Source organism: Schistocerca serialis, chromosome 4 (genome assembly GCF_023864345.2).
Source record: "Schistocerca serialis cubense isolate TAMUIC-IGC-003099 chromosome 4, iqSchSeri2.2, whole genome shotgun sequence".
NCBI classification, from domain to species: Eukaryota; Metazoa; Arthropoda; class Insecta; order Orthoptera; family Acrididae; genus Schistocerca; species Schistocerca serialis.
The window spans coordinates 778,372,543-778,391,118 of record NC_064641.1 but is presented as its reverse complement, the minus strand read 5'-3'; the positions used below and the strand labels follow the sequence as shown (position 1 = coordinate 778,391,118).

The window sequence follows — 18,576 nt, the reverse complement described above, 5'->3', positions numbered from 1 at the left end:
AGTTAGATTTATCCGCTGTGTACAATGAGGCCCTAAAAACAATCGTGCCTTTATCCTGGCCTTCATGGAGGATACCCTCCCAGAGAAGGTCAAAGTGGTGATGTATAGGTGTGGTGTAAAACCTTACATTCCACCACCGATGAGATGTTTTAAAGGCTTACGGTTTGGACACATCTTCCTGCTGCACCCATGATCCCCTCTGTGGTGAATTTGGGTGACTTCTCCACGAGGGGGGTGCCTGTGCTCCCCCACCAGTGTGCATAAATTGTAATGCGCAGCATCCTCCACACTGCCAGCATGCCTGGTGTATGTAAAAGGATGACGGATTCAAGAGAACAAGACCTTAGATCGACTTACCTACACCAAGGCTTCTCAGCAGTATGACCAGCTCCATCCTGTGCCTATAACTTCTACTTTTGCTTCAGTTATGTCCATTCCCCTCCTACCCCCTCCTCTTCCCAGCCCCGCCCCATTCGCCCCACACCTTCCTCCTCACCTTCCCCCTCCCACACCCCTTCCCCCTCCCCATCAGTACCCATACCCACCCCTTCGGGTGCTGCTCCCCCTCCCCTGCCAGAGAAGCACTCCCCTTCTTCGGCAGCCGATGGTGCTGGAGCTCCCTCCTGGGACTGCTCTTCCCAGCACCCAACTGAAAGGCGATCTGCAGCTCCACATCGGCTGCATTATCCGTGGCTGGTAGGCGCCAAGATTGCCAGGAGTAATTCCTTGCCTGACCTCGCTGCAGTCTGCCCTTCTCTTCCTTCACAAGAGAAGAACAGAAACACAAGAAGAAGGGCAAGGCCCCTCTGGTACCCTCTGAGGTGCCGCCTGCTCCTCCTCTAGCCAATGAACCAACAGAGGCTGACCCCACCTGTATCGACATTACCCAGTCTTTATTGGTGACGGATGGTGACTCGGCAGTGTGACTGGCTCCGATCCGTTTGCTTCCTATTTGGATTCCAGCTTGAGAATCCTCCAGTGGAATTGTAATGGATATTTGCATCACCTCCCGGAGTGGCAGCCCCTTCTTTCCTCCTTCTCTGCTGCTTGCATTGCTCTTCAGGAGACCCATTTTGTCAATTCTTATTCACCAACCCTTCACGGGTTCCACACTTTCTGTCGGAACCAAATTGGCCCCTTGTGGGCTTTTGGTGATGTTTGCACCTTGGTCTGCAAGGACATTGTTAGTAAATGGATTCGCCTCCATACCACTCTGTAAGCAATTGCTGTCAGGGTCCATTGGGCCACTCCGATCGCAATCTGAAATCTCTACCTCCTGCCTGACAGGCCGCCCACATCCCTTGCTCTAACCACCCTTTTTCAACAACTCCCTTCTCCCTTCCTGCTTCTAGGGGACTTTAATGCCCACGCCCGTCTTTGGGGTAGTCACACGACTACTGCCCTGGGCAGGACAGTTGAAGCTGTTCTGCGAAGGCTTGACCTGTGCCTACTAAACACTGGAACTCCCACACTCTTTAATGTGGCACATGGCACTTTCTCTGCCATTGACCTCTCCATCTGCAGTCCCGTTCTTCTTCCCTCCATTCAGTGGCGTGTCCACAATGACTTACGTGACAGCAATCATTATCCAATTGTTTTGACCTTCCTTTAGTGTATCTCGGCCATCAACCTCCCAGGTGGGCCTTCTCTAAAGCTGATTGGGTACCTTCTCCTCTGCTACCAACACCCCTGTACTACCACACGGCAGTATTGATGAGTCTACACAGACTTTGACTGCTGCCGTTCTTTGCCCAGCTGTTTCAGCCATCCCTTCTTCCTCAGGTTACCCCCGTCGTTAGATGATCCCTTGGTGGACTCTGGAAATTGCTGCGGCCATAAAAGACCGCCGCAAAGCTCTTAAACACTTCAAGCGGCACCCTTCTACTGCTCTCCTTCTGGTCTTTAAACGATTCCACGCCTGGGCCTGGTACATAATCAAATTTCAGAAACAGATTTGCTGGGAATGATATGTGGCTGCCATAGGACCACACACCCCCTCTTCACAAGTCTGGGCAAAACTCAGGCGAATTTTTGTCCATCGTCCTCCCACCGGCGTTGCAGGAATTTCTGTGCGTGGTGTTGTTCTTACCCATCTGGATTTTGCCGCAGAGCATTTCACTCAACACTTTGCACAGGCCTCTGTATTGACTCCGTATCTGCCCACGTTCCTCCTCCTGAAAGAGCGCTCGGAACGACTACCTTTGTCTTTTGTTTCTTGCTGCTTGGAGCCTTATGATGCCCCATTTAGCAAGTGTGAATTCGCCAGTGCCCTTGCCCTTTCTCCCGACACGGCTCCTGAACTGGATCGGATACATAACCAAATGCTCCGTATCTTACAGGTGGCTGGCCACCATTGTATACTGACCCTTTCCAACCATCTGTGGAGTGAGGGAGTATTTCCTACCCAGTGGCAGGAAAGCATTGTTATTCTGGTGTTGACATCTGCGTAGCCAACTCTTCAGTTGGATAGCTACCATCCAATTAGCCTTACCAACACCCTCTGCAAGCTCCTTGAATGCCTGGGGAGTTGGCAGCTGTTTTGGATCCTTGAATCCCGTGACCTTTTGTCATCGACTCAAGTTGCTTTTTGCTGTGGCCACTGTAAGGTGGATAACTTGGTCCACCTGAAGCCTGCTATCCGGTCAGCTTTTGCTCATTGGCAACACCTCATTGCAGTTTTCTTTGACCTGCATAAAGCCGACACCACCTGGTGCCACCACATCCTCACCACCCTTCACAAATGGGGCCTTCGTGGTGCTCTGCCCGTTTTTATCTATAACTTTCTTTATTGTCGCTATTTCTGGGTCCAAGTTGGTTCCTCCTACAGCACTTTCCGTCGGCAAGAAAATGGGGTTCCACAGGGTTCTGTTCTGAGTGTCCCTCTCTTTCTCGTAGACATTAATGGACTGGTGGTAGCTGCTGGGCCGACAGTGTCCCCCTCTTTGTATGCTGACGATGTTTGTATCTACGTTGCTTCCTCCATCATGGGCACTGCAGAACGCCATCTACAGGGGGCAATCTGCCGGGTGCAATCTTGGGCTCTCTCCCGTGGTTTTCAGTTTTCGGTGGCCAAGTTGTGTGTCATGCATTTCTGCCATCGCTGTACAGTCCATCCCCATCCAGACCTGTTCCTCGATGGCCAATCCCTCGAGGTGGTGGACACCCATTGCTTCTTGGGTCTGTTCTTCGATGCCCGGTTGACATGGCTCCCTCATCTTCGCCAGCTGGTTACATCTCAGTGTTCTTAGATATCTGTGCAATACCACCTGGAGTGCAGACCGCTCTATTCTATTGCAATTGTACAAAGCGCTGGTCCAGTCTCGTTTAGACTACGGGAGTCCTGTCTATGGTTCTGTGTCACCTTTGACATTGCAGATACTAAACCTATCCACCATTGTGGGGTACGGCTTGTGACTGGTGCCTTCCTGACTAGCCCCGTGATTAGCCTTCTCGCAGAATCGGGGTTTCCACCGCTGCGAGTTTTGTGCCAACAACATGTGATATCTTATGTACTCTGCATTCGCTGCACCCCACAGCACCCTAATTACGGTCTCCTTTATCCGGACACGGAGATCAACCTCCTGCGGCAGCGGCCATGATGTGGGCTTACCATGGCTGCCTGCATTCAGTCGCCCTTTTCTGACCTCCAACACTTCCCTTTACTGCCTCTTTTCTCCACTCACACACATACCCCTCCATGGTGCGTCTCTCGGCCACAGCTCTGTCTTGATCTCTCCATCAATTCAAAGGATTCTGTCCCTCCGGAGGCCCTTCACCACCAATTCTACTGTCTCCTCAGTTCATTCCAGGATTCAGAAGTAATTTATACTGATGGCTCCATGGTTGCTGGTCACACTGGTTATGCTTACACCAATGCGAGACACTCGGAACTTCGTTCCTTGCCAGATGGCTGTATTTTTTTTTACTGCAGAACTGGTAGCCATGTTGCGCGCACTGGAGCATGTCTGCTTCTGCTCAGGACTGTCCTTCACTATCTGTAGTGACTCCTTGAGCAGTTTTCAAGCTATCGGCCAGTACTTCCCTTGCCACCTGTTGGTCCTAGTTATCCAGGACTCCCTTTCACTCCTTGATCAATGTGGGTGTTCAGTGGTTTTCATTTGGACCCCAGGCCATGTTGGGACCCCTGGCAATGAACTTGCTGATCGACTGGCTAAATTGGCTACAAACAGGCCATCTCTTGCTATTGGCATTCAGGAAATAGACCTTGGCTCGGCATTACATCATCAGGTTTTGGGACTTTGGAATGTAGAATGGCACACTCTTTCTTCGCCGAACAAGCTCAGGGCGATAAAGTATTCTACAGCTATGTGGCGGTCCTCCTTATGGTCCTCTCATAAGGCCTCTGTTGTCCTTTGCTGACTCTGCATCGGCCATACTTGGCTGACTCACGGTTATCTCCTCTGTCTTGAGGACCCCCCTCTCTGTCCTTGTGGCTCGATGTTGACTATGGTTCACCTCTTACTGGACTGTCCCAACTTAATCGCCCTTTGATGGACGCTTAACTTTCTTGACTCGATACCCCGGGCGTTAGCTGACAATGCCTCAGCGGCTGATCTCATTTTACGGTTTCTTCCTGATGGGGAAACCAGCATGTTTCCACTCCATAGAGGCCAACTTGGTTTCAGGCTTGTGGTGACTCATCATCAGTGATGATTCTTTTCAGAAAGTGGTGCTCTTCTGCATAACAGGTTAAGTGATCCAGGTTTGTCATCATTCGCTGGGCCGTTTGGTTGCCTGTCAGGTTCTTAGGCACCCAGTAAGCACCAACTTCACGAAATTTCAACTTTTCGTGAACAGTATTGTATCCACACAATAGGAAATGTTGACCTGCTGTGATAAGGTTCACAGACGAACATGCCAGTTGTTCATAATTGCTGCCTCAGTGGCTCCAACATTCTGTGAGGTTGCAGCTTTTAGCAGCTGCCCGGAGTGTGGCGAATCACTAAGGCCCACACGACCCTCTTGGAAGAATGTACTCCACATAGAGACATTGTTACACTCCATACAGTTGTTCCCATACATGCCACGCATGTCTATGTGAATTTCACTTGTTTTATGCCCTTTGGCCCACAAATATCAAACTACACGTCACTGCTCTTCAAAGATTTATGACAGTAACATGCCCACCATTTTTGTTTCATAGTTCAAGCTTCTCTTGCTAGAGCTGCACATGAAAACAAAATACCCTGCGTAGTGCAAACTTCAGACTATATCAGAGTGAAATTTCAATGTTGCAGCTGGAGTAGCAGGGGAGGAAAAAATTATTGTGCCTTACTTTGTGATCCTCCTTTATAGTAGACCTGCTAAAATATTTAGATTCAGCTATTTTTGCCATAAGAATAATTGCTAACCTTAGGGACATAGAAATCACTAAGCTAACATGTTTTGCATATTTCCATTTACTGATGTCTCATGGAATTATATTTTGGGGTACATCCTTACTTAAGCAAAAAGTATTCATTGCGAAAAAGAAAGCAAATAGAATTGTGTGTGGGGTTCACAAATTTACATCTTGTAGATCTCTCTTTAAGCAGCTGGGAACATTATCTGCAGCCTCACAGTACATGTACTAACTTATGATCATGAGTTGGAGAGTAACATGTATGTTAACAAGAGTAAAACTAAAATGAAAAATAATCTGCAGTGCCCTTTAATGAATCTAATAATGAATAAGCAACCATAAAATTCTTTGAGAGCCTACGCTTGGAAATAAAATATCTGGCAGAGGTAGTGGAAGTGTTTTCAAATGTAGATTAAAGATTTTTGTCTTTAGCATCTCCTTGTTTGTGTGTTTTCTATGTTTGTTCTTTTGTCACATTCCACATCACAGCATCTATCATGAATAAGATCTATGGAAGAAGAAACTAACTAACTACTTAAATGACATTAACTTTGCAGCGTCAAAATGACCTCTGTTCTTACAATCTGTTTGCAATTAGGTGAATGTCAGATAATTCATAAATATCTATATACTTTCCCAAGAAGCATTACTGGTAAAAATCAACATTATGTCGTAAACATCCCATGTGCCACAACTGCAGTTTGTCTAAAGATGTTCCCCTGTTAAGGATGATAAAGATAAAGGAATGCCTGGAAACACAGGCAGACAGCTGAAAATGTAGCAAACTGGAAATCATTTTTAGTTGTAGCTAAGAGGAGACACCGGACATTATTTCAGTTTTTTTCTAATAAAAACAAAGTCTTTTTATGCTTGAAATAATAAAATGTAACTTCTATGAATACAGGCGACACAACAGCTAATAATACACAACTTCAGCATGACAGACAGTCACTGAATGATATCCGGTGGCTGCGTGTCGATGTGTGTCGATTCATCTTACAGCAGGACACTGTGCTCAAAGTATTAGGAACAAAGTTTCTCCCAAGATCATCATTCTTTGCTGAGTTTGAACTACCAGTAAATCTGGTATGTCCATGCAAAGGCAAGCAACAGAAGCCATGGAATAATAGAGTTCATCGTTTTTGTTCGAGAAAGCAGCTAAATAATGGTAAGTATCAAAGATACTTGTGTGAAATGTAAAGGAATTTCCTGAAGTAATGTGTTTAACAATTTATGTTTGTTTCAGTGGTTGAATTTGATAAGAGCATTAGCTGCCGCATTCAGACAAATGGTGGTGACACTCTCGAAAGGATAAAGTTGTCAAACCTGACATTCACTATGTATTCCCGACACATGAAACAGAAAAGTCCAGTGCTGATTGGTACAGGTGAATTATCATTAACACAGCTTCTAAAGCCAGATGCATCAAACAAGCATGAGATTCCAGTTTTCTCAAAGCTGCAATCTGTTGACGGTCCTCTGTTTCTGGGAACTCTGATTGTGGTTGTGGAACTCATATCAAACAAGGACATGTTAAATAATTCAGGAGTACGTAATGGTAATGGAAAACAGGATAATCAGCATCAAGTCCTCTCATCGTCATCTGAGGAAAGTGGGTTGAAGCTGTCAGCACAAAAAGCAGAGAGATGTAACAGTCAGAATGAAGCAGTACCAAAAGAGAATGCTGTACCCACGAAACTTGCTACCAAAATCAGATGTGCTGATACTGAACAGGATTCATTGAGAGAGAAGGTATATTCAAGAAATGTACTAACCGTAATATTGTACTTGTTTTCTGAATGTATACTGACTAATTCTTCCTCAAATGAAATTAGCATGAACAGTATTCCGTTAAACTGAAATATTTGGTTGACTTCTTTACTAAGGGCTTCATCATATTGCCTTTGGACTGCAGCATTCTCTGGCAGAAGCCTTTTTGGACTTTGGGACAGATCCCACTTAGAGTACTTCCTTTCACTAGGTGGTCCATCAGCTATTAATTGGAAATTTTGAAAGGAAGAATTCTTATTTGCAATGGACAGTACATACAATATGGGTTTGACATCACAGGTCTCATATTTGTCACCTTAACCCTTGCATGGGCGTGCCGTTGTTTTGTAACACAAGCAGACGCATGATGCACCTTGTATTTACGTAAAGAACAGCTGTCTTTATGTTACCAAGGTAAAAATATATGAGCAAAATCACACTTAATCGTAGTGTGATTAAACAATGATAAAAGAAACTTACATTATGTGGGGTAAATTACTGTTTAATTAAACAGTAATAAAATAAGCCTTGTGTTATATCAATCTGTTGCCCCATACAAGTGTTACCACACAGTAATGGCTCGCTAGAAATGGTAAACAGCACAGTTGCATCAGATCCCTGCCAACTGCTTATTTAAGTACTAATTACATTTGTAGATAACTGCCCCATTGTGGGATTGTGCTGCTAGCTGAGAATCTGGATAATTTTCTTGCATGGATTGTAAATTTTTTACTCACCTATTTTATTTTATGTTACTGCTGCTCATTTGGATGTATGACAACATAATTTGTTACTGTCTTAGCTGAAGCAATAATGAAGGAATAAGTACTGCCTCACAATTGTAAAACAACAATGTAACAGTACAAAACAATGTTATTTGTGAGTGGTGCACTTTATACACAGTTATGTCTCCTTAAGGGTTAAATCTATTTGGGGTTGCCTGTTATTTGGTTTCTTGTATTGTTTGAAGGATAGTAGTCAAAGCAATTGTATAATCCATAATGGGATACAGAGAAGCATTTATTTCAATCTTGTTTTGTACAAAAAAGCATTTATTTACATCTCATTTTGCTGTAAACAATGGAAATGAGGGAAAGGCTGAGAAAGTTGTTCTGAATTATGATAACTGATGTTCAGTGAGTCATCCAATATGTGAAGTGTTACTGCTTAAAGCAAGCTCTTAAAGGGTCTACTTATTGTTATCGATATTGTTACTGGATGAGCTTCCATATATCTATACTCTTTCAGCGACTATTGGCCCCATGAGATTGTTTATACCTCTTGTACAAGTATTTATTAATTTTTTTGACTTCTTGAATGTGTCCCTAAGTTATCTTTCTCAATCTGAACAAAGCTTTGTAGTATCCTGTCATCCTATGTTGATACAGTGGCAAATTCTGTGAACAATATGAGGATAGTGGTTACCCATTCACATTTTTGTTTCACTTATTACATCTTTTCTATGGATCTTCTCAGTGTATCCTCTCATTGGACCTACCAAGAACTCTGTATAGTCAAACAATACTTGAGAATGGTCTGTATAGAAGAGTTTGATACATCTAATAGTGCAAAGATATTATAATTGTTCAGTCCTGTTCAGATTAACTGCTGCCTGCTTTTTTTTTCTCCTCCTCAGTGTCTGAGCTGATTCCACTTAAACACTGCTGTGAATTGTAGGTATCATTGATGCTGCACTCAGACAGTGTTGGTATATTTCATCTGCTTAATATGCCTTATCTTACTTACACTTATATTTATAGTTAGTTTCCATTCTTTTTACTAGGCATTGGCTTTGTTTATTGTTATCAATATCACAAGATATTTTTGAAGGAAGTAATTTTGACAAAAACAATATTTTTATAATAATTTATTACATCAACAATAACTTTAATATGTTTAAAGTATTCACATTACTGGTTTCAGCAGGCAGCTACCATCTTCTGATGTGACGAAACTTGCTACAAAGCTTCATACAGATATATAATGAAAACAGTTAGGGTCTTCAAACATCATGATGTTAACTAAAATATTTCAGTGAATGTACATCATACTACCATGTGGTGAAAGACCACAATTAAAATATTGTCCTCTGCAATCATATAGGGGTTGTATGTGAGAGGGTTATATATAGGGAAATGGGAGGCTGGGGCTAGAAGGGCAGGGCAGAAAAAACATAGGTGAAACTGGGCAAATAACAGAGTACTTTGAATTACTTAAAACTGATATTTTAAAAACATGGTCAAAAACACAATCGTTAAAGTTGAAAACTTTATAAATTTTTAAAAATGTTTTGTTAAAAATATTTAAAAAAATAATATGATAAATTGTTAACTGACTTGGATGTCAGGGACTATCATCCTCTAAAATAACTAAACAAATCATAAAAATATATGTATACTTTTTGTAGCTAATTTAACATCCAGAACAAGTTTTATAAATTTTGTAATAAAATACAAGTGCTATAATAAACAATTAATGAAATCATAATCAGACACATTTTGTAAAACATGTGTCATTAAAGAAAAATACAACCAAAAAGACTCATTAATAAAAAGCAGTTGTAAATGTTATTATAGTGATAAAAAGTTGTTATTAAAACTGCTAAAATGAAACTGCAGTAAAATAGATAAATAGATTGTTATTAGGGCCCTCTGCTGGGCGATTCCATAATGTTCTATTGTTGGTGCTGGTGGTGCCACTGTGTTTACTCCTGTGTTCTCAGTAGTGTGCAGTATGCTCAGCACAGCTGCTGCCTTTCATATAGTCGCTGTGATTTGTCAGATGCCACTTCTCTCCATTCCAGAGAAGGATGAGAGCATTAGAAACATTAGAAAAGGAACTCTCATAGCAACCATTTTGATAGTTCAGCACATTTACAGGATCATGCATATTGTGTGTGTGCGAATTTCAAGTTATTGTAATATATCTAGTGAGAGCCCCTTATCTGCACTACAGAATATTGTAAGATTTCTTTATAGGCATTCAACAGTGTGCAATCATCAGATGTGCACTGAAAGCTGTCTTATTACTATGGAGTCATGAGTTTTCTTTAAATCTAATTTCAAAGTATTGCCCAGTTTGTCTTATGTGTATTTTCTGCAATTGCTACACTTGAGTTGGTACACTCTTGAACTTTGAAATTAATTCTTGTTGTTATCAATCTTATGGTGTAATTGGGTTTCAAGTGGTTCTTTTGTTTGGAAACATAACTTTGCCATTATGAATATATTTTACAATCTTGTTGGATACCTGACCATAACAAGTCGTAGGCACATACATTGTTTTTTCATCCGTATTATAGTTTCCTCTGTTTCCCATTGTGTTCTTTGCCGTATGCTGCAGTTTCTATTTTCTCTTCATGTACTGTGAAGCCACATGATTGATTCCATATCTGTTGTTCATTACTATTTGCTTTAAGATATCAAGTTCAATAGTTATTTCATTTTCAGTTAGTGGCAGTTTGAGTGTTTTTATACTCTGTTCATCATAAGAATAAAGCTGATTTAAACATTTAGGTACAATAATAAGGATATGTTTTATGCTGTGCATTAAGTGCACATTGACTCAGTGATAATATGGGACGACAGCCTTACCGGCACATTTAACTTGGTCAGCACGTACAGCTAATCTGCAGTGACGTGGATAGCTGCAGTTCACATGTAAAAAGAGACCAGCAGAGAAGCAATACAGCTTCAAATTTCATTTAATTTTTAGGCAGAATGGAATAATACACTGCAGCTGCCACAGTACAGTTCTTAGATGACTAGATGGAAAACGTAACTTGCTCTCATTCTTAGGTAACATACTATTGTAAATAAAAAATAGTGGTGAAAATTCCTAACTTAACCACGGGGTATTTTTTCTGCATAAGCTGTGTGTAATTTAAGAGAGTATTGAAGAGATTTTACGTATAGTTAAATATTGAAGCCTCTGAAGGTGTTACTTGGAATCAGTTGTCTGGTAATATCTGAACTCCTTCCATATCAAAATCTTAGGAATACATTTCTGTTGTAGAACTGTCATCTGCTACATTGATGACGAGGCTATCAACAACAGATCCATGAATCCATCCAAACACCTGATTTTCTCCTCTTCTTTAATGACGTGCTGTTTTGCGTCCCGTCAGTGTTCAGCAGTGATGTGTGACAAAGCTCCACACACTAGTTTAAGTATGCCTGGCAGCTTAAGTGTCATATTATTTCTGGTGACAAACCCCTTAACCTGGCTCCAGATCAGTTCTGTTGGGTTCAGACTGCAGTGGTACAGTAGTAACCTAACGACCGTGTGACCTGCAGACTGAGCTACGTCATCAACAATGTGTTGGTCTACAGTACAACGTTCAACCTGTTGCAGCAATTCAACTTTAATTGTAGTAAGATAGACATTGGCTCCCTTTTCTACCAAATAGTTTACAATGCCTTGCTTTTTCCAATATTTTTGCGGCCTACGCTCAACTTTCATGCTGTGATAAAATGCATTGTCCATTACAATAATGCTGGAGTACTTTAATGTGAGCAGAACGTCTCTAATAGATTCAAAAATTAAATCACCACCTTCCAAAAAACTGCATTTGCTACCTATATGCACAATAATTAACCTCTTTCCTTCTCATGTCAGTTTTTTTTATGCCTTTTGACAGACATGCAACAAAAGCTTGGCTCTTACCAGTAACTGTTGTACCAGCCCATGTCCCGCATTATCCCAGATCTCATGTCTAAATTTGCGAATCTGGCAAAGATAATGCATCCTCCACAAAGAAATATGATCTCTGTCTGTTACTATACTGTTTCATTTTCTTTTTTCTAATTGGAAACCGATGTCTCACATTAGTTTGTGAAAAGTTGTCCCTTTAAAACTGGGTTAATCTTCATTGTAATTTAGTTTTAAATATCTTATCTCTTGTGGGCACCTTGTTTCTTAAGAAAAATGCATGCACCTTTGACCACACAGCACTTATCATAAAATCGTCACACTTTCGTAAGACACACGGTTAACTTTTCCCCGTCTTCCCTACTGTGGAAAGTATGCAGATATTTTGTTTTTCTTCCTGTGCACTAAGAACACTTGACACAGAAATACAAGTAAAAAATGGTTCAAATGGCTCTGAGCACTATGCGACGTAACTTCTGAGGTCATCAGTCGCCTAGAACTTAGAACTAATTAAATCTAACCAACCTAAGGACACCACACACATCCATGCCCGAGGCAGGATTCGAACCTGCGACCGTAGCGGCTGCTCGGTTCCAGACTGCAGCGCCTAGAACCGCACGGCCACTCCGGCCAGCTATACCAGTAAATTCAGATGTCATTTCTGCAGCCTGCCGTATCACTAGTGATGGATAGTTTTCTGTCAACTTGTTAAAAGCATTCAGCACAGTCTGTTTCTCACCATTTTTAGTGGTGTTCCACGTGTGTGTTGTTTCACAACGGAGCAGAAGCAGCGTCAGCCATTTTCACACTACGTATTAACAATGCGACAATCGGAGCACAACAGTACACACACTGTGACTTTACACAATTTTTAAAATAAAAACTACATAGCTAAAATATGAGAAAAAAGAGAAACGCAAATGGCTATTAATACATTAGAATATCTGAAATTATCATTTACAGTAGCATAGTAATAAGGTATCTTATATATAAGTACGACCTATTTCCAAGAGCGTAACAACAATGATGTACATGTGCTACAGCTGCTGACCAATTGTTGCATTTGTGTTGATTTACATCAGGTTTATTCTTATAATGAACGGAGTATACTAATCATAGCATGAAAGTATATGCACGTTTTCCATTGTTTCAGATGACAGGATTGCATGTAAACAGTGGCATCAGTGGTTGCAAACTTTCTAAAAATTGGAATACATGTTCACCTCTAATGTTGGTTAATGTCAAATCTAAGAAATTGAGACTATTATTTGCTTCCATTTCAACCATGAACGCATTGTGTTTAATTTATCAGCTAAATTATTAAGTTCAGCTTGACTACCATCGAATAGTGTGATAGAATCGTGTACATAACAGTTGTAATACCTAATTTTCTCCGTTATTTGTGGGAATTGTTGAAGCTTCTGCATTCCAAGTATTATACATACATTTACAAAGGTTGCATACTTACAGTTGGTTGTACGCCATTTTTTTTTTTTTTTTAAATGAAATTGTCTAAGACAATTTGCAAGGTGCTATTGAAAGGTGGTTTTATGTGTTTTATGTATAACAATGACCGCATTGAACTTTCATCAACCACACTCAGCTATGTTTAACTTTCTGGTGTTCCTCCACCATGCACTGTGACACACCAAATTCTGTGTTGATAAATCCTCAAAGAGTTAGATTCTTCCGAGTTGTATCACAGTGAATATGACAGTTATACACAACTTGCATATAATCGCAAATTACATACCTTTTTAGACAAGGCAACAGCCTCTTCCTGGAACATGTGCAGAGTGACTACCTCCCCTCCCCTTCTCCTTTTTCACAGCAATCTCATTATGCAGCTTTTGAAGAGTAAAGATAAGATTATTTTACAGTTTGGTAAGCAGTTTCATTATTCACTTGGTAATAAAGAATGATTCATCATCATATCACATTTTTCTAGAATAGAAAATTCATTGATATTGTGATCAAATAATAAATTTCATCTCATTTATGATTTTTAACATTTTACATGAGCACAGTATCCAATATCTTCTGTTGAGTATGTTCTTATGACAAAATTCATTTTCAGGACTTAGAATTTTTATTGGTCAATGTACAGTGTAGGAAAAGATAGATTGCTGTATAACATAAAGATGACACATTAAGTTGAAGACAAGCACAATGAAAAAGACACTTACACAAAGCATTGGCCAGAGCCAGAATGCATTCTGGCCTGAGCGGCCAGAGTTGCTTGTGTGTATGAAGGTACACTTCCTTTGATATTTGCGGCTTCCAGCACACATCTTCCTTTCATTTATTCCTTTTCAGCAGAAAATGTTTTCCTGTTTCTCTAAGAATGAATATAGGACAATCTTTCATCAAAGTTGTTAGGTTAGTTTACTCCATCTTTCTCAGCTCATGATTATCTTTGCATAGGAATTTAAACAGTATGACTGTAACATGAATTACTGAGGAATAATTTGCAGCACTCAGTCACTATTTACATTTTAATTTCATTTTACTGCCCTTGATTGATTTATTAAATTTTCATGCCCTTCCTTGGAAGATACACTTTTAGTTTAGCCTAGATTTTATTTACTCTTGTTACTAGGAACTTCTTCTTGCATTAAGTGTATTGTACCTTCAGAGTTTTTATCAGAATGCATTCTGATATGAATATCCACACTGACATGAAGGAAGAAGAAGTTGCAACAACAAGTGCAAACATTGTTGTTCTAATTATCTTAGTTTAGTGTTAAACTAAAATCACACCTTCAAAAATTGAATGTGAGAACAAATAAAACACAAAAGGATAGCCAAATAAATTTGAACACCTAAATGGTGACTGATTGCTGTAAAGCCTTCCTCTATAATATCTCCTTCTTGCTTCCAACTACCCCTAATCTCTCATTCTTTTGTGAAGGACATTTAACAATGACATACAGTTGAAGTTTCTGAGAGACATCGAGTCTCACCGTTATCTACACTACTCATCAATGTAGATAGTTAACAATTTATGTATGTTTTCAGATATTACTACACATTCTTCTGCACATCCCAGAAGGCTGTGGTTTTAGATATGAGACAACATACTTGGTGACACGCATGCTTTGGCATGAAAATGTGTCCAGGAGCAGTGTTCAGTCTGGCACAGAATCTCCGAAGTACGACTTCCATGAGGTATAGATTCCCAGACATTTATTTTAAAATTAAGCTGCATGTTTTGCTTGTAAAACAGTCTTCTTCACTTTTATGTTATTATTAAGCAGTAATAAAGAGTACCACAGAACTCTTCCTTTTATAATATGCTTTTTTCCAGAAATGTGACAATTTGTTGTTGCATTTTAACAATATAATTCAGAACTTCATTCGAGTGTTTCTTTCCAGGTCCTTCCTGTGTACCTAGACAATAATTTCTTACAAAGGTGTCATAACAATATAATGGTAACAGAAGTCTGGTGTGACAATAAATTACTAGGTCTTGTGAAAATGTCTCTGGAGCCTTTCTACACTGCCTTCTGCAATCAAACTGTGAGAGCAAAATGGCTCACACAAAAGGTAAACTTGTTACAAAAGATTTTACTCTTAAACAAGCATTTCTGGAGAATATTAAAATACTTAATTTCTGTTTTCTTCCATTTTAGAGTCCTGTTGTTGGACTTGATGGATGGGTTGACATTGTGAATCCAGCATCTGGGTTGAAAGTTGGGCAACTATTAGTCGTCTTGGCAGCTGGCACGAAGACTCAGATCAAAACCTTTGAGTATTCGCTCATGCCTGAGGTGTATGGACTATCTAATGATAAAAAATTGAATTGTGAACAATTGTATGATTATGATGAAGATTGTAATAACAGAATTGTGAATCATTCTAATCCAATACATAAAAAAAGTCATCTTTGCAGCTCTAATGACTCATCAACAAAACAGAAACCAGGTCATAGACAACATGTAGTAAGTGGAGGCAGCATCATAGATACAGTGTTTCCTCCAAAATTTGTGAATGGTGAAAGCACTAAGATCACTTCACCATATGAAAGGCAGGGAAACTATCGCATTTCTCATGGTAACCCTCATACAAACAAAGAAACTGCAAAGCCTAAAGATAAAATTTCCGTTAATAACAGCAACGATGTTTTGATGAACAGCGCTTTTGAATCGAGTGAAACTAACATTGAATCAGCTGATTCAAATATGGGGATTTCAACATCTGATGATGATATCAACAGAAATCTCCATGGCCATGTTACAAACAGAGAGAAAATATCAATTATTGGTCATCCTAACAGTAGTGGCAAGACTTGTACTCAGAAATACCATTATAGCGATTCTGTCACAAAATCAAAATCTGGAAGCAGCAATAGACACTGTACAGATGATATGTTAAATCCAGGTTTCTTGTCATCAGATAGAGATATATCATTGTCCCAGACATACCATGTTTTGGATAAGAGAGGAAGTGAAATGGAATACATGTGCTTGAATACAGCTTCGTCTGAACTTGATGAACAAGCGTCATCTGTTGACAATGCCATTATAGAAAACAAAAGAAGAAGACGTGCAGACCATCAAATATCATCCACTGACACTGTATCTACAGAAGTGTCTGTTGGTTTTTCAGGCACCGTAGTTGATACAGTACATCAACAGGAAAAAAGGAAATCTGAGACATGCTTTCATGCACACATTGAAGTTATAAATGCTTTGCATCTTCCACTTGTCAGAAGGAGTAAGAAACGTGTCCAGCCCAGTTGTTATGTAACTTTTGAGGTCAGCACTCCTACGTGTGATGATGACAAGAAGCTGCTCACAACTCCAGTAGCATGGCACACCACAAGCCCAGCCTGGGATTGGTCATGTGACACGTGGCTTCCAGTGCGACTTCTCAAAGATGTGAGTATCTGCATATGATCTTTTAACCTCTAATAATGACATGCAGAAGACAAAGCCATTTAAAAATATGTATTTATTGTATGTAATGTGCAGATATTTGTTCAGGTTAGAACACTAGTATTTGTAATTGATCTGTGATTGATTTTAATTGTTTGAAAAGAACCCTAAAAGGGTTTTCCAGTGTATATTTTGTGTGTTAGTACTCAAGATTCTTGTAAGGATAAGTGTTGTGAAGAAACATTAGGATTATTAATGAACAGAGCAACAAGTTTATAGTTTTTTCAAATGAAATTTTCACCTTTTGACATAAGTTTTTTATTATTGATTTGTTTCACACTATAATTATTGTGGATTTACAGCAATTGTCAAATGCAAAGGTGAAAACACATCATTAAATATCAGGTATGTCCAAATGACATGTCCTTGTTGAAATTATGTCATTCAGACATGTCGGGGATTTAATGACTCTTTTCATGTTTGAATTTGATAATGGCTATAAAGTTGAAATTGTGATAGGATAAAATAAATGAATTATAAAAAATTTAGAGACAAGAGGAAGCAGTCCCACTAAAGAAGTTCATTATGCTTGTGTCCCTTAGTAAAAGAGAAATCATCAAATTTCGTATAACTTTATTTGATGAAAACTTAGAGTAAAGGAATACTGTTATTAACACATTATTTCATCTTGATGAGAAGTTTGTAGTAACTGTTACTTTTAGATCAAATTTACTGGAATCCTTGTATTCTACCTTGCTATTGAAGACAACTTTTTTTCTGAGCCAGAACTCTAATTTCAAACTTGGCTTTAAGGTTTGCAGTGTTTCTTTCAGGTAGCAGTAAGTGAAATGAAATGCTGGTTAATTTTGTGATGTTAATGTGTCAGATAAAATTTAATATAAAAATAGTTGTAGTTATTAAATTGCCATTGCATTGAAGCTGTGCCCATTGTTTTAGAAACAACGTGGTCTAGAAAGTTTCATATAGTGTCTGTATTATGTTCAGTGGCGGCTTTGATGTTGGGATGGAACTTGCCGGAAATGTCAAATGATTGTTCTTTTTCTACCTTTTTACCTAGGAAAAGTTCAATTGTGTGATTACAGTGAATGCTGTAGTCAGTACTTTCTTGTGGTCAGCATAAATATTAGTGAACACTCTAATGAAGTTTGATTACATGACCAGAATTTCTGTCTGTTCATAAGATTTGTTCTTAAATTGAAAATCATTATGTTTAACACAAACTCCAGAAGATCTTTAACTCCTTTATTGAATTGGTTTCAACTTTTGCTTATGTTATTTAGTGATGGTTCAACAGGAATATTTATGTGCAGATCTACAATATCAGAAGTTACGGGCCTTATTTATGCGAGTATCTAAATGTTGATGACTGACTATGTCAATTAGGTGTTTTTATAGCCCCGAAGTGCATCAAACTTCAATATTGAAAAAAAGACAGAAAAGATATTGTAAATGACATATTTAAATATCTCAGTTCTGTAAATTAGAATAGATTAAAATTGTCACATGTTAGTGTCACAGGTTGAGTCTAATATATATTTTTGACAGTGCATCTGTTATTGGGGGTCATCTGGGAGTCATTCTCAAAGTATCAGATTTGTCAAGATTGCTACCAGTTCCTTTTTATTACTATGACTGTATCCAACATTTCTACACTGTCATCATTGGATCTTGTAACAGTATGAGATGTTCATTGTGGTGTCAAGCAATTAGTATACTGGGACATAAGCACAACATGTATGGTTTGATTGTGTGTTATGTTATTTGTGATATATTGATGTTTCTTGCCATTTTTCATTTGATGGAAAATCACTACATGACTTTCAGTGTTGTAACAAGCATATAAATCTAATAGTGTACGAGATCTGATGATGACAGTGTAGATCTGTCGGAACCAGT

The 18,576-nt window shown here is 39.4% G+C and overlaps 1 protein-coding gene across 1 annotated transcript in view; it reads left to right on the top strand.

Moving 5' to 3' along the window:
- The window catches only part of LOC126473344 (C2 domain-containing protein 3-like), a 62,675-nt gene that overhangs the window by 18,385 nt on the left and 25,714 nt on the right, over nucleotides 1-18,576 (top strand). The window contains exons 5-9 of the mRNA XM_050100340.1: nucleotides 6,267-6,530; nucleotides 6,609-7,114; nucleotides 14,801-14,950; nucleotides 15,158-15,328; nucleotides 15,415-16,662. Coding sequence (XP_049956297.1) covers nucleotides 6,267-6,530; nucleotides 6,609-7,114; nucleotides 14,801-14,950; nucleotides 15,158-15,328; nucleotides 15,415-16,662 — 2,339 coding nt within the window. The remainder of the gene's footprint in view (nucleotides 1-6,266; nucleotides 6,531-6,608; nucleotides 7,115-14,800; nucleotides 14,951-15,157; nucleotides 15,329-15,414; nucleotides 16,663-18,576) is intronic.